General features: G+C 52.0%; 1 protein-coding gene across 1 annotated transcript; it reads right to left on the reverse strand.

Annotated features, from left to right (window-relative positions):
- Positions 1-6564: 6564 nt before the first annotated feature.
- Positions 6565-14137, reverse strand: RBPJL (recombination signal binding protein for immunoglobulin kappa J region like). Its single transcript, XM_033094257.1, has 11 exons — positions 13936-14137; positions 13019-13144; positions 11828-11898; positions 11531-11646; positions 11089-11263; positions 9086-9223; positions 8560-8669; positions 8123-8275; positions 7218-7373; positions 6998-7101; positions 6565-6891 (listed from the first exon to the last, which is right to left on the reverse strand). Exons 1-11 carry the CDS (start codon positions 14106-14108, stop codon positions 6612-6614), a joined length of 1602 nt encoding a protein of 533 aa, XP_032950148.1. The 5' UTR covers positions 14109-14137; the 3' UTR covers positions 6565-6611.
- Between the last annotated feature and the right edge of the window lie 5 nt (positions 14138-14142).

Raw genomic sequence — 14142 nt, forward strand, 5'->3', positions numbered from 1 at the left:
GATGGCCTGCCTCTGTGATTTTAAAGTTTGTAAGAAGTCATCCTTTCTGGGCTATGTAGCCCTTGGCCTCGGTGGAGCCTGCCCTGACTAAATGCCCTTTGTGGTGCCAGATACCGGGGGCAGAGATGTAAGAAGCCAGGAAAGGGCTTGGAGAGGAGGGAAGAAAGTCGGCACGTGCAGGTTGTGGCCTGTGGGGCGTGTTGCACCTACCTCAGTGTTTTGTTTAGGCGGCACCGTGTTTAAAAAACAAACACAGAAGTCCTTGGATTAGTTGCCAACTACAGAAATTAGGCCGTTTCCCATAAAAATTCAGATTCCCCACTTCTCTTGGGAAAAAGAAGGTTTGACAACTCTCAGGCTTCGTGGCAACAATTGGCAGTTGCCAACAGGCGCCAGCCGGTTTAGACGTGAGTTCTCTGTCTTGCCACAGTCTCCTTCTGCCAGCTTTATTCACGTCACCTGCTCACTCACGTCACCTGCTGGGCCTCAGTGGCCATTTGAGTTGGCAGGCTCTACATGTCTCTCGATCCACAGAACAACCCAGTGAAGTGGGTTAAATCCTTTAGACCAAGGGACCACCTGCCCTTAGCTTGTCTGCAAACTAAACAATCCCATGGCCTTGGACTTCCGCAGCTTTCCCTTGGTGCTGTGTTGGCTCAGTGTTTCCCTGGGGTCCAGGGAAGAATAGAAACAGGATTTGGTAGTGGAAATACCCCCCGCCCCCGCCTCCATGTCACACATGCATGTACCAGGAACCCATTCTATGTTTTACACCTGGATCCATTTAATCACAATTCCACGAAGTAGGTGCTGTTAGCACTCCCATTTTACAGATGGGGAAACTGCAGCTAAGAGGTTAGATAACTTGCCTAAATCGATACAGTTACCAAAGGCAGAGGTGGGACCGGAACCCAGGCAGGCGGGATCTACTCTGCTCATAACCACACTGCCCATCAGAGGGCTTATGTCATCCAGGGCCCCTTCACTGGGGGCTGCTCAGGCCCCACAAACCTCTGAAGCAGAGTCTGGTCTCCAATCTCCCGAGACCCCCACCACACTTGGTCTTCCTGAGCCCCATGAGGCTTGACTGGGTCTCTGCTCCTTGTAACAGGTCTTGCAGAAGCCCTCACGTCTCTTCCATCTGTACTATCTTAATAGCTGTTAGTCATATGTGGCTATTTCAACTTTAATTAAAATTAAAAAAATTAAAATTGCAGTCCCCCAGTTGCACTAACTAGCCTCGTTTCAAGGGCTCAGCAGGTACATGCAGTTGGTGGCTACTCTATTGGACCATGCAGACACAGAACATTTCCATTGTCGCAGAAATTTCTGTTCATGTTTTGTTGGGTGGTGCCAAACCTCTGGGTTGGGATTCCAGCTTTCACCAGCTGTCACCTTGTGCTCCAACAACCTGTGGGGAGGTAGGTCAGAGCCGCGTACGCAGTAAGTGCTCAATAAGTGGCACTTTATTCTTCTCATTGGCACCATCTGTCGGGTAAGGTAAGAGCTCCAGAAGGCCCATATATTATCTACTGCTGTGTAGAATCAGCCCCAAACTTAGGGGCTTATGACGGCATAAATATTTCTGATAGTTGCTGTGGGTTAGGAATTTGGGAGCAGCTTAGGTGGTTCTGGAGTCTCATGAGGTTGCCCTTGAAATGTTGGCCCGGGCTGTGGTCATAGGAAAGCTTGACGGGGCTGGAGGATCCACTTCCAAGATGGTTCACTTACATGTCTGGCATGGTGGTGCTGGCTGTTGGCAGGAGGCCTCAGCTTCTCACCAGGTGGACCTCCCTGGGGTCGATTGAGTGTCCTCATGACAGCACCTGGCTTTTCCCAGACAGTGATCCAATAGAACCAGGTGGAAGCCTTTTAGGGCCAAGACTTGGAAGTCACATGCTGTCATGTCTACAAATCCTATGGTCACACATATCAACCCTACTCATTGACTACAGAAGGGCAGGGGCAAGACATTAGAAGCTGCCATGCCAGGTGTCATGCGGGGTCTCAGCTCCCGCTCCCCACATAGAACGCAGGATATGGTGAGGCCAAAAAGGAACACCCACGAAGCCATAGATAGGGGAGTCATACCACTATAGTCTCGCTGGCGGCTGGGTTGGACACACAGGAAGCAGGAGCCACACAATCTGCAACCTGCCGTCCACTTCTCTGCCAACCAACCCCTTGCTAACTGCAATCCGCCGTGCTAACTGCAATCCACGCTTGCCAGCCACCATTCGCTTACTAGCCCTCATTTTTGCTGCTAGCGTAGCCACGGCAGTTATATTAGTGGCCAATGGCTCACTGGTTACAGCTGACGGACAACTAGCCACAGCTGATGGCCATCCAGTCACAGTTGATGGCCATTTACCACCTGAGCCAGCACTTTTCCACATGAGGCCGAGAGCCTGGAAACTGCACTCCTGGCTCTGTCCCCACAGAAGCCATGTTAAAAGCTGGTTACTCTAGCTGGTCAACTCTGCACAGGGATTAATTTATCTGGAGAGCTAACTCTAAGTGGAACTTTATATAATGTTATTTCCAAGAATGGGGCAGGGGGTGCAAAGTGGGTTTTGGACAATGTCAGGCCATTTTTGTTCATGATCCTGCCAATCTTCTGAGGCAGCAGAACTATTGACCCATTGACCCCTGCATGGGGCATTTCCTTCAAGGGGCTTGGGAGGGCATGCAGGCAACATAGATGTTCCCTTGCTAATAATTTGCTGTGCAGTTTTGGGGAGTGGGATAGGCAGAATTCTAAGATGGTCCCCAAGATTCCTGCCCCCCTGGTGTCTACAACCTGTACATTCCCTCCCCTCGGGTGTGGGCAGGATCTGTAAATATAATGGCTGTCACTTCCATGACTAGGTTCCATCAGAGAACAAAAGGTGACGGCCTTTAGCAGATGTAATTAAGGTCACAAACAAATTGATTTTTGATTTAGCAAAAAGGGAGATTATCCTGGGTGGGCCAGACTCAATCAGTTGAAAGCCTGATCAACGTTAAAAGAGGGTCTGGAACCTTCCTGATAAGAATGATGATCTCTTGTTGACCCTGAAGAAGCAAGCTGCCACAGTTACAGAGAAATGAATTTTGCCAACAAAAGTGTGAGCTTAGAAGAGGACCCTGTGCCTCCAGGAGACGGCAGCCCTGGCTGACACCTTGATTACAGCCTTGGGAGACCCTGAGAAGAGCCAGCTAAGCTGTGCTGAGGCTCCTGACCCACGGAAACTGTGAGACAATAAACGTGTGTTGTTTTAACCTGCTACATTTGTGGTAATTTGTTACGCAACATAGAAAACTAATACGGGAAGGTCACTTCCCTCCTCTGGACCATCAATTTCCCCATCTGGGAAATGATGAGAGATTGCTATTTGGATTATCTCTAAAAGTGCTTCTGGTGTAACAATAACAGCAACTAACCCATACAAGTGGTTACTATGGGCCAGGCCCTGTTGAAAGTGCTTTACATATATTATTTTATTCCTCATGACATCTTATGTAACAGATACTATCATCCCCATTTACAGAAGAGGAAACTGAGGCAGAGGTTAAGTGATTTGAACTTGCCAAGCTCACCTATTAGGACATACTGCTTTGACTCCAAGATAGCTGTTGTCTGAAAAGTCACCGTTAGATGTGCATTCCTTCATTTGAAGGTGACCCTTCCAAAACTACATACCAGTAATTAGTATGAGCAGAAGTGTATATTAGTATGAGCCCAGGACAAAACCATCCAAGGCCAGGACCCCCCCGCTCAGGGTGAGGTGTTAGTGGTGTACTTTCAGACCGTAGCCAAGTTCGGGGGGAGGATGTTTTGAATCAAATAGTGGCTTGGGGGTGAATTTGGCAGAATGGGCCCCACTTCAACACTTTATAACTATGAAGTGAGTCCATAAAGAACTTGGTCACAAGGCTGTGCCTTTTCCCAGAACTTCGCCTGCCCGGCCCATCCCCCACTCCCACCCTTGCCCCCGGTGGCCTGCAGCCAGCATGTGTTCTTACCACTGCACCACTGAAAGCATTATTGTGCCACAACTGCCCCGCCTGCCTTTGTCTCTTGGAGTCTGGAACAGAGCCAAGCCTGACTGGGGGGCCTTCAGTGGTGAGTGTGGGCGGGGCTGATCTTTGCAAAACTTATTAGATGGTGTGTTATTGGTTTCATTCCCCTTTAAACCACTTCCTCTCTTCCTTGCCATCTTCACCGTCTATGACCAGAGCAGTCTGCAAGCATCCTCCCCAGGGAGGAAGATGTGTGAAAATTATACCCACGCTATGGTGATGAGTTTCTCTTTGAGAAAAGAGAGAAACCCAAAGGTCCATGCTTAAACCGGAAGACTAGCTTGTGCATAGTGGAGCCTCAGGCAGCATGAGGACTGGTCAACTTTTAGCGAGATTTTGGAACAAGGATTTTGACCTTATTTTTACAGTGTGCCCCGTCCCCCCATTCCCCGGCCCTTGTAACACACACTCTACCTAGACCTAGCAGGGAATTAAAAGAGTATAAAAAACTATTAGATAGAGAATTAAAAGAACCTCAGAGCCCCAGACTTAGCATAAGGAGTATAGGATTCAAATCAGGCTCTGCCACCAATCTGCTCAGAGCCTCAGTTTCCTCATCTGTAAAACGAGGAGGAAATATAGACGAGAGCAAGGATTCTCGACCCTGGAAGGTTTTGATCCTGAGAGCTTGAAAGTTAAGATTATTTTTATGGACCCTAACACTTTTAACGACAAACGAAAACTCAATTTTTAGGAAGGGAACAGTGCCATCTTCTGGTTTCACTTTGCACTTGCAATCTCCAAATGTCTACCAATGCAATGCAATGCAATTTGGTATTTATTGAGCCGCAACTCAGTGTTCAAGGCATTGTATGCGCCCTCCAGGGCACTCAGCAATGAGCTTTTTTCCACATGAAGGTCATAGACTAGAGGGGACACTTGACATGTACATAAAGCCCTTTGATCCAAGATGGGCAGGAATACAGAAGACAGAGTTGCATATCTGGGCCTGGGATTTCAGGCCAAACTAGGTTCTTGGTTTCCGGCACTCCTGCCTTGTAGAGAGGCAGAGGAGGTCCTTGAGAGCAGAACTGAATGGACCCTTGAGCCCCAACTTCCTGTGTGGTGTGCTGTGAAACTCCTCTTAGCTTCCTTATGAGTGGTTTCCTGCTTCAACATCATCACGGGCAATAAGCCCAAGCTCTCCTTGTGGCGTGCACTCTTGTTGGGGACATTCCCCATTCCACTTGTGCCCTGCATTCCTCCACCAGGATTCAATCGCAGGGGCCATGAGGGGCTTTGAACAAGCTTCTCCTTCCTGGTTGTAGGGGCTTCAGTCTGCTGATGGAGACTTTGGGGAATCTAAAGAGCAAACCCCTTGGAAAACGTCAGCATCTTCTTTCTCACGGGGCTTTCCATGTTCTGGGGGTGGGGGTAGCTTTGCAGGAAACGAGCCCCTTCTCGGTGTTCAAGGAAGGGCCCAGGGGGGTGAGAGCCCTGAACCCACATTTCAGACCAGTTCTCCCCATTTGGCACCAGCAGGGGCTGGTACAGGTAGCTGGCACCGTGATATCTGTGTCCCCATTTCTTCTGCTTCCCTGTAGAGCACAGACCAGGCAGAGGGTGGGCAGGCTGAGCAGGGATGGCTTGTGAGTTGATCCCTGGGCCCCAGGCAGAGAAGCTTTTCTTTCAGCTGGGTTATTGCCCAGTTGATCCCAGGAGTTCTGCCCAGAGTTGTCCTGGGAAAGTTTTGTCCTGCGTTTGCCTCTGGGCCTGGGGTGCATCTTTGCTTGGGGTGGGGGATAGCTAGTAGGGTAACTTATCATAAGAGCTGAGAGGTGGCCCCTAGGGCAGGGGCAGAGGTCAGGGATGCTAGCTGCTTCTGAACCCCATTCCTTCTCTAGAAAGGTTCAAAAGGGTAGACTCTGCTCCATCGCACTTTTAGTTCCTGTGTGTGTGTGTGTGTGTGTGTGTGTGTGAAGTACACCGGGCACCTCCCTCCTTAGGTGGGTCATACAGATCAGACTCTGTCTTGAATTGGGGGTGCTGCTAGTATAGCAGAGGGATCCCTGATCCTCAGGACTGTATCCTACTGGGCCTGCAAGAGAAGTGCATGGGTGCACAGGCAAGATGGCAAAACCTGCCCACTGGCCCAGGCACCTGCCAGCCAGCAACGTTGTGGGCCAGAGAACAAACACAGGCAAGGTTACTATGCCTGGCTCCAGCCACAGGAAGTATAAGGAGGGGCAGGACCCAGGGCTCCTGGTAAGACTCAGTACTCTTGTGAGGACCTGGGGCTCCCGAGCCTGCAGGCCATGCCTGAGCGTGTGAAACTATGTGTTTTCTCAAGAGGAGACTCAGTTCCCTGGAGGGCAAATGCCCCAGGCCTGGTTCCTTAATGTGTGTGAAACTGTATGTGGGACACACAGAGAGACAAAGATGGAGGGACAGGGACATACAAAGAGAGATCTACAAAGTTATCGAGGGGCCCGGTTTCAATGGTGAGAGCCTTCTGCTGCTTAAACGCCAGCCTTTCCTTTCACGACAAAGGGGCAGCGGGTAGGGCCTCGGACCCAGAAAAACGTGCCTGAGTCCAGGCCAGGGGGCGCCTAAGTCTGGATGAAAAGGTGGAAGTTGGTACGTGTGAATTCGTGGTGGATGCTTTCTAGGAGTGCGTCGGCGTCGGCGTCGGTGGCGGGCTCCGGGAGGCCCAGGGGGCCGGGCCGCGCACTGTATTCGGGGGTGTAGGTGAAGGAGAAGGCGCTGGGGTAGAAAAGGCCGTCGGCGCGCACCAGGCTCACGGCCACCGTGATGGGTGTGCGGAGCCAGCGCCAGTCACTGCTGAAGGCAGCTACGTCGGGCACCACGCACACCAGAGACCGCGGGCTCCTGGAGGTGGGGCACAGAGTTAGGACTGCAGTGACATCAGTTAGGGCTGATGACATGCACCCCCTCCTCCGCTACCCAGGACCCAAGGGAGGCCCCACCGCCATACCTGTACATGGTTTCGGCCTCCACGTCCCCGAACCACACCTTGAGCCCCGCGTGGAAGTTCTCACCGTGGAGCTCCAGCGTGGCCACGTCACCCCCACCACTCAGCTGGGGGAAGGTGGGACCAGGTGGTGTGAGTAAAGAAGTGGCCTAGGGGCCTGCTGCCCGGGTCACCAGCACTGACACTCCCCCACTCCAGCCCCAGCCCCAGCACCCAGCTTCACCTCCAGGGTGCCGATGACTGGCACTGGGGTGACTGGTTCCCGGGTGCACGACAGGCTGGTGCTGAAGGAGAATTCCACCGACTCGGTGCCGATGATAGTCCAGCAGGAGCTGTCGCTGAGCAGCGCCCTGTTCGCCTCCTTGGGGCAGGGGGAGGCCTGGGAAGAGAAGAGACCCAGCTGAAGTTTTATGGTGGCCACCACTATGCACCCAAGCCCACATAAAGCCTGGGCTTCCGCCTTCCGGGTTCCAGTCCCAGGCTCTGCCGTGTACCTGCTCTGTGAGCTTGGACAAAACCGGTCAGTTCTCTCAGAGTTAAATAAGTTCACTGGACAGGCTGGCTTCTAAAGTCCTCTTCCTTAGGATTCTAGAATTCTGGGTTTTTTTGTTTTTGTTTTTTTTATTATTAAAACACTGCTATTCTGTGCTTTTTCTACAATTTTAAAATTCTTTGGGAGGGAATATTGCTCGATAATGTTATTTTCTACATATTGTGATTTTATCTCTCAACATACCATGATAATTTTCTTTGGGGAGTAGTCTTGCTTAATAATAATAGTAATAATAATAATCATTTTCCACATTCTACAGTTCTATGTCTTAATACTTTATGATTTAACCATCTTTGCTCAATAATACTCAGCACTATTATTTATTTTTACTTACACTCTACAATTTCATATCCCAACATTCTACTACTCTAATATCCTTTGGGAAGGAGTTGCTCAGTAACGTTATTAGTATTTTTCCTACATTCTCTGACTCTGTTCTGAGTGTCTCCGACACTAACATTCCATGGGAGGCAGCACTGCTCAGTAAGTAGCAGCTAGGATGACGATGATGGTCTTACATGCTGCGGTTGTCTGACTTTCTCGGATGCTTGGTGCTGATTCTCTCGGCTTCTCACCTGGAATTGCACCACCTTCTCTGTGGCGAGACATAAGTACGTGCCACCGCCTCCTGGAGGACCACCCGGAAACTGGAATGCACACTTGTGCAGTTGCGAGATGGGTTCATCCACGTCGAGGAGCGCACACTGTTTGGCTACTTTACGAATGATCTACAACGGAAAGGTGGCAGGAAGTGTGGCGGCAAGGTGCCTGGGTACCTGGAAGCCAACCTCCCAGCAGTGTTCTGCTACTCCAATAGCTACGCGGGCACTGGCAGATTGCCCCCCTACCAGCCCTTGACCTCCGTCCAGCCCCATAAAGCAGTGAGTATCTCGGGTGAGAATTGAGTAGGTGTCTTCATGCCTTGGGCCCTCACCCTCCAGCCCTGCCCATATGGGTCATACCTTCTGCATGGATCTGGGGTGGGGTCTGGGGGGGCCCTCCCTTCTCATACCATTGGAGGTAGTGTGATGCCTGTGACAGTGCAGACGAGCTGCACCAGGGAGCCATAGCGGACGTAGCCCTCTCGAGGTGGGAAGTCCCCCTGAGAACAGTGGTCATCAGCTGGGGGTGAAAGGAAGGAAGGACAGTTTCAGGGGGCCCCAAGCTTCTGCCCCAAACCCTGCCCTTCTTGACCTCTGGCTCCATCCCGCATCACACATGAGTCTTATGGATGGGGCTGGTGCACAGGGAGACAGCTAAGGCTGAAGGTTGTCATCCTGGAGGGGTCATTTGTGGCCATCCTCACAAATGTCTGTTTCCCCCCCCAGGGTAGGGGCTGAGATGAAGGAACTAGCTGGACACTGGAATCAGAAGAACTTGGATCAGTCACCAACTCACTGGGACCTTTGGCCAAGTCTTCGTGTTTCAAAGCCCCAGTTCCAAGAGCAGAGTTTGCCTTCCTTCAGGAGTTGTTGTGGTGAAGATTAAATAAGCTAATGCATGTAAAGTGCCCAGCCTCGGTCTGCTGATGCGATTACCCAGGTGGAGTGTGAAGGCAGCCCACTGGCGCGCGCTGGCCACGAAAGCCCCGTCCTCCACGGAGAGGTAGCGCGTGGAGACGGTCTGGGAGCGCAGGCGGTTGAAGAGGGAGACCTTGGAGCCCGAGGATATGCACACTGTGAGCGGAGGTGCAATCAGGACGCTGGCCGGGCTTGGTCCTTGGACTTACCAGACACATATGAATCTCTGCCCCCTGTGCCAGTCTGGCTCCTACACCCTCTGGCCCAAACATGCTGGGTATTCATATTTCATAGCTGTTTATCTAGTACCTGCCCTGATCTTGCTTCTGCACTTTTGCCTGTTCCTTTTTGCTTCCTGGGCATCCTTTGGTTCAAAACCGAATTTTATCACGTATTCACTAAGTGCCTACTTTGTGGCAGGCACTGTGCTGGGTATTGGGCACCAAAGGGTGAGTGTTACTCTGGAGGAGATTACCTTCTCCAAGGGGAAATAGGGGCATAAACATAAAATTTCCGTATGATGCGGCAAGGGCTGGGTTAGGAGGACTTCCTGGAGCAGGTTACCCCCTCTCTGCTGGGGAGTGTGAGTAGGTATGAGTTGCTCAGGGGGCTGCATAAGCAGAGGCCATATGATGTGAAACAGCAGTACAGGACTTGACATTGATCTCTTCCAGCCTGTCACATACGCAGAGTCACAGTTTTGTTTTCTGATTGGAGAAAGCACTGCATCATTTCCCTCTCTCCCTTCACAGTGCTACGCATACTGTAGGTGCTCAATTTATACTTAGCCCAAGTTCCCATCCATTGAATAATAGCTAACGTTTGTTGTGTGTCAAGTACTATTTTAAATGCTTTATAGATATTAACTTATTTGAGTCTCTCAACAACCCTCATAGGTAAATAATATTATCTCTACTTAAAAAAGAGCAACTTGTTGAAAACCACGTGACTAGCAAGGAGCAGAGCCAGGATTCAAAACCAGGCTGCCTGGCTCTAGAATCTGCACTCATACCCATCACACTATACCATTTACTCTTTCCTGGCCCTTTCCTGATGCAAGGACCAGCCAGAGCCCTGCCTGGATCTGAGACATTCTTTCAGATTTTTACCAGACAGAAACTAAGTATGGTGTAGGGGTAGGAGCTGGGCTACAGAATCATACGGACTCAAGTCCAAATCCTGGCTGGGCCACTTCCTGTTGGCCTATCTTAAGCGAGTCACATGGAATATGATAGGCCCAAATATTTCTCACATGTTCCAAACATTTGTCCCAAAGCTCGTTTTCCTCATTGTTCCTACAACATAGGAACAATGATGGTACCTATCTCACAGGGCCACCATGAGCAGCAGATGGGATAATGCATGTCAGTGTGTGCCAGGAAAGCCAACCCTCCCTCCTCTTTTCCCTCCCTCCACCTCCCAGAGAGGGTAGTGGTGGTGGTGTGATTGTTATTCTGCCACCTCCCCACCACCACCAATATTCTCAAAGCTTCTAGCCCAGGGATTTGTCACTTGGTACCTTGGTACCCGGGACAGTAAAACTGTGTCTTTGATCAACTATGCGTGTCTCTCTCCCCTACAAGACTGCATGCTCCTCCAGAGCAGACACTTGTCCTTGTGTTATGGGGATCCAGCACCTCGCCAGGCATAGAGCAGGCCCTGAATAAATATTTTTAACGGAATTTCTTTTTATTGTTATTTTTAATTGTTACTTTTCATTGGTACTTTTAATCTGTCTTTCGTTTCGCATCTGTCAGCCGTTTGGGGTCCCCCAAACGCACTGCCCTCCCTCAAGTCTGGTATCTGTTCCTTTTCCTCTCTGCCCTTGCTTCTCTAACTTCTCATTCCCAGACCTACACGGCAGCCGCTCATTCGGACCCCGCCCCTCTCGGCTCCGACTCCCTCTCTCCCACTCTGACCCCACCCCTACAATCCAGGCCTCTCCCCGTCCCAAATCCGGCCGCTCCAGACGTGACAGCACCTCCCCGCCCTGCCCTGCGATCAGGCCCCGCCCTGCTCACGGTCGGTATTTTTCAGCGACTGCTTCTTCTGAGAGGGCTTCGAGATGACCTTGATGAGGTGGCTGTGGAAGGTGCCCAGCTCCCGGCCCCCTCGTAGCACTAGCTGTAGCACCAGCCGGAAGTGCTTCCTTTTGTCTGCGTCTGAGATGTATAGGGTCTTGGCGCAACCGAATTCCTACGGGGTTCGCAGGGATGGGGCTGGCTCATCTCAGCCCTCCGCCATCGGATGAACCGACCTCCCCCAGTTATCTGACGTCCTCCCCGTCGGATGTAACATGAAACAGCATTGTCCAAACTCTTGGGCGCACCCTGCATGCAGAACCCCGGTCTTCCGGCCTCCATACCTATCTCTTGGTTTCTGCGGGGGAGTAAATGAGCCCTCCTCCCAGAGGGAGAGGCAAAGATGGGAGCATGAATAGGACCCCTTCCCATGCACTCTCACCCTGGAGTCCGGCTGCTCCTCGAAATTCAATTTCTGCGTCTCCGCGGCGCTGCCGGACGCCCCGTCCAGTCCCATGTAACCGCAGACCGTAGGCCCCGTCTCCCCTGCCTGGTGGGCTGGAAAAGGATGCAAGGGGGCTCTGGAAAGACTCGGGAAGGCCTCAAGTGCCACAAAAGCCTAGTTTTCGCCGCCAGAGGGTGCGGCGAGACTGCGCCTGCGAACCGCCCTGCTCCCGCGCCTACTGCGTACTTCCCTCCCCCGACCAGAGGCCACCACAGCCCTGGAGTCTGCCCTCACCTTGGCCCTGCGCTGGCTTCACCCTCCAGCCGGGACCTGCGAGGTAGACACAGGGTGGGGGGCAGAAGAACCTGTGGAGACATGTACTCGCTGGACTCGTGTGTCATCTCCCCTGGACTGTCTTGTAGGCATCTCAAAGGTAGCAGAAACCCAAAAGATTCCTTGATTCCCCATCCACGTTTCCCTCCACCCCCCTCAGGCTTCTCTAAGACTATGAACCCCATTAATATCTGAATCTTCTTTTATCACTTCCCTCATTCAACCCATGAGTAAGTCCCTCCACTCCACCTTCAAAACATATCCAGAATCTATTGGCTTCTTATCACCTCTACCTTGGAACCACTTGCTATCTATCCCTTTTTGCTTGGACCACTGCAGCAGCTTCCCAACTCCTGCTCCCACTCCTCCCCCTTCAATCTGTTTTCCCACACAGCAGCCAGATTGCCTTTTTTTTTAATTTTTAAAAGCACGAGTCAATCATGTTACTTGTCTTCTGAAAATCTTCCAGTGGTTTAAATTCAAAGTTTTATTTTCTCCAACCCGCTTCCCTTCCCTAATCCCAGCCACTCTAACTTCTTTTGTACTTAGAACAGGCCAAGTTGGTACAACCTCAAGGTCTGCGTTTTCTGTTCCTCCTAATTGGAACACACGTTCAGCCAGATTTTCTCCTGCCTGGCTCTACTTTCAGATTCAAGTCTCAGTTCAGATGTTACCTTGACCTTTCCAGCTAAAGCACCCTCCTTCTGCTTCTGTCACATTGCACTGTTCTATTTCCCTTCCAGCTCTCATCATAATCTGGAAGTATCTTGTTCACTGATTTGTGGGGACTTTATTGTCTGTCTCTTCCACACTATAGTGAAGATGGCATGAGAGCAGGGACTGTTCAGCTGTATGCCCCGTGCCCAGTGGTGCCCAGATAGCCTGGCACATGATAACACACAACACTCAGTAGTTGTTGAATGGAAGTATGAATGAATGGATGAATGAGTGAATGGGGACTATAGATTCCCAGGCAGGTTCTGCTAAGTCCAAAGTGGGGACTAGTGGTGGCTGTGGGAAAAGGACCCCCTACTGGCCAATAGCTGAGCCCCGAGTCCCCAAGTCCTCCCTAGGTTCTAAAAGACACTAAACGGGAGGGGTCCATAGGGCTGAAGGCCACAGGGACGTAGGAGGGGCCGTGGAGGCACCTACCGCTTCTCATTTCCGTATGATTTCTGGGCCACCTTGGCGTGCAGGATCCACACAGTCTGCTCACACTGCTGCTGCAGGCACCGGCGCACGCCTTCTTTCAGGACTGTGGCGCGTTCTGGGGATGACCTGGGAGGCCCGCAGCAGGGAGCGTCAAGGGGCGAGGCGGCTTGAAGCCCGAAGCGCGCGGGTTGAATGAAACGAAGTTCTAGTGCTGCCCCCTCGTGGTCAGGGCAAGGAAGTGTTAGGCAAGGGAGGGGACGCGTGCAAATCGTGGGCTAAATATTTGGGCTGCGTGGTGCTCAGTGAGGCCTGCACAGAGCCCCCCAGGACCACCCAGGCGCCACTCCGCGGGTCTGGCTCCACGCCCATTGCAGCCTGAAGCATTGGGGAGAGGCCCCAGCGGCACAAAGGCCACACTTGTGTCGGCCTTGGGAAGCAGAGTATGTGAGAGCGCATGGCTTCCCTGAACTCTAAGGGGACCCTCTCCTGTGAAGTCTTGATACCCAGGAGGGGAAGAGCCTTTGCTGGAGCCCCAGACGAGAGTGCTCTCTTGCCTGTCCGCAGATCCCTGCAGACATGGAAGGGACCCCAAACCCTGTACCCAGGATCCTGGGGGAAACTTTTTGAGTTTTTCCGGGGTCAAAGCAACACTCCCTCACCACTTTCTCTCAAGAGAAGGGGCCTGTTGCTGTCTCAGCTTTCCCTTGATCACATGGCCTCCATCGGCCCAGTGGAGTGGGTCACTGAGAGCCCAGGGACCTGGTGGCTTCTCAGCCTGGGAGTTTTGATGGGTGTTGGTGTGTGGTGGGCCCAAGTCTTAAGCAATTGCAGAGCCCATGATGGCAGAGATTTGAAGGAGCACCAGGTGGAGCCGGGGAGAGCCATGAACCCTGAGGTTGCCCTTCAGAATCCTTTACCCTCTTCGCAGGAGCAGTGTCCGGGGCCTCTCCTCACTCTTGGAGGGGGCAGCGGAGGGCAATAGCCGGGCCGCGCCCTCGGAAGCGGGGCCAGGCAGCCGGCGGCCCAGCCAGGCCCCGCTCCGCCCCTTGGGGCTCTCCTTGGGGAAGTGGCTCGGAGGCCTCCAACGCATTCCGGCTGCGGAGTGGGTAGCTGCCCAGCTTCCC

The sequence above is a fragment of the Rhinolophus ferrumequinum genome, chromosome 23, assembly GCF_004115265.2.
Source record: "Rhinolophus ferrumequinum isolate MPI-CBG mRhiFer1 chromosome 23, mRhiFer1_v1.p, whole genome shotgun sequence".
Lineage (NCBI taxonomy): Eukaryota > Metazoa > Chordata > Mammalia > Chiroptera > Rhinolophidae > Rhinolophus > Rhinolophus ferrumequinum.

Coding starts and splice junctions, on each gene's coding strand:
- RBPJL (XM_033094257.1), bottom strand. CDS start 14,108: ATGCGTTGGAGGCCTCCGAGCCACTTCCCCAAGGAGAGCCCCAAGGGG. Junction 11,264..11,530: donor AGGAGCAGCCGGACTCCAGG/GTGAGAGTGCAT, acceptor CGAACCCCGTAG/GAATTCGGTTGCGCCAAGAC. Junction 7,102..7,217: donor CAGTCATCGGCACCCTGGAG/GTGAAGCTGGGT, acceptor ACCTTCCCCCAG/CTGAGTGGTGGGGGTGACGT.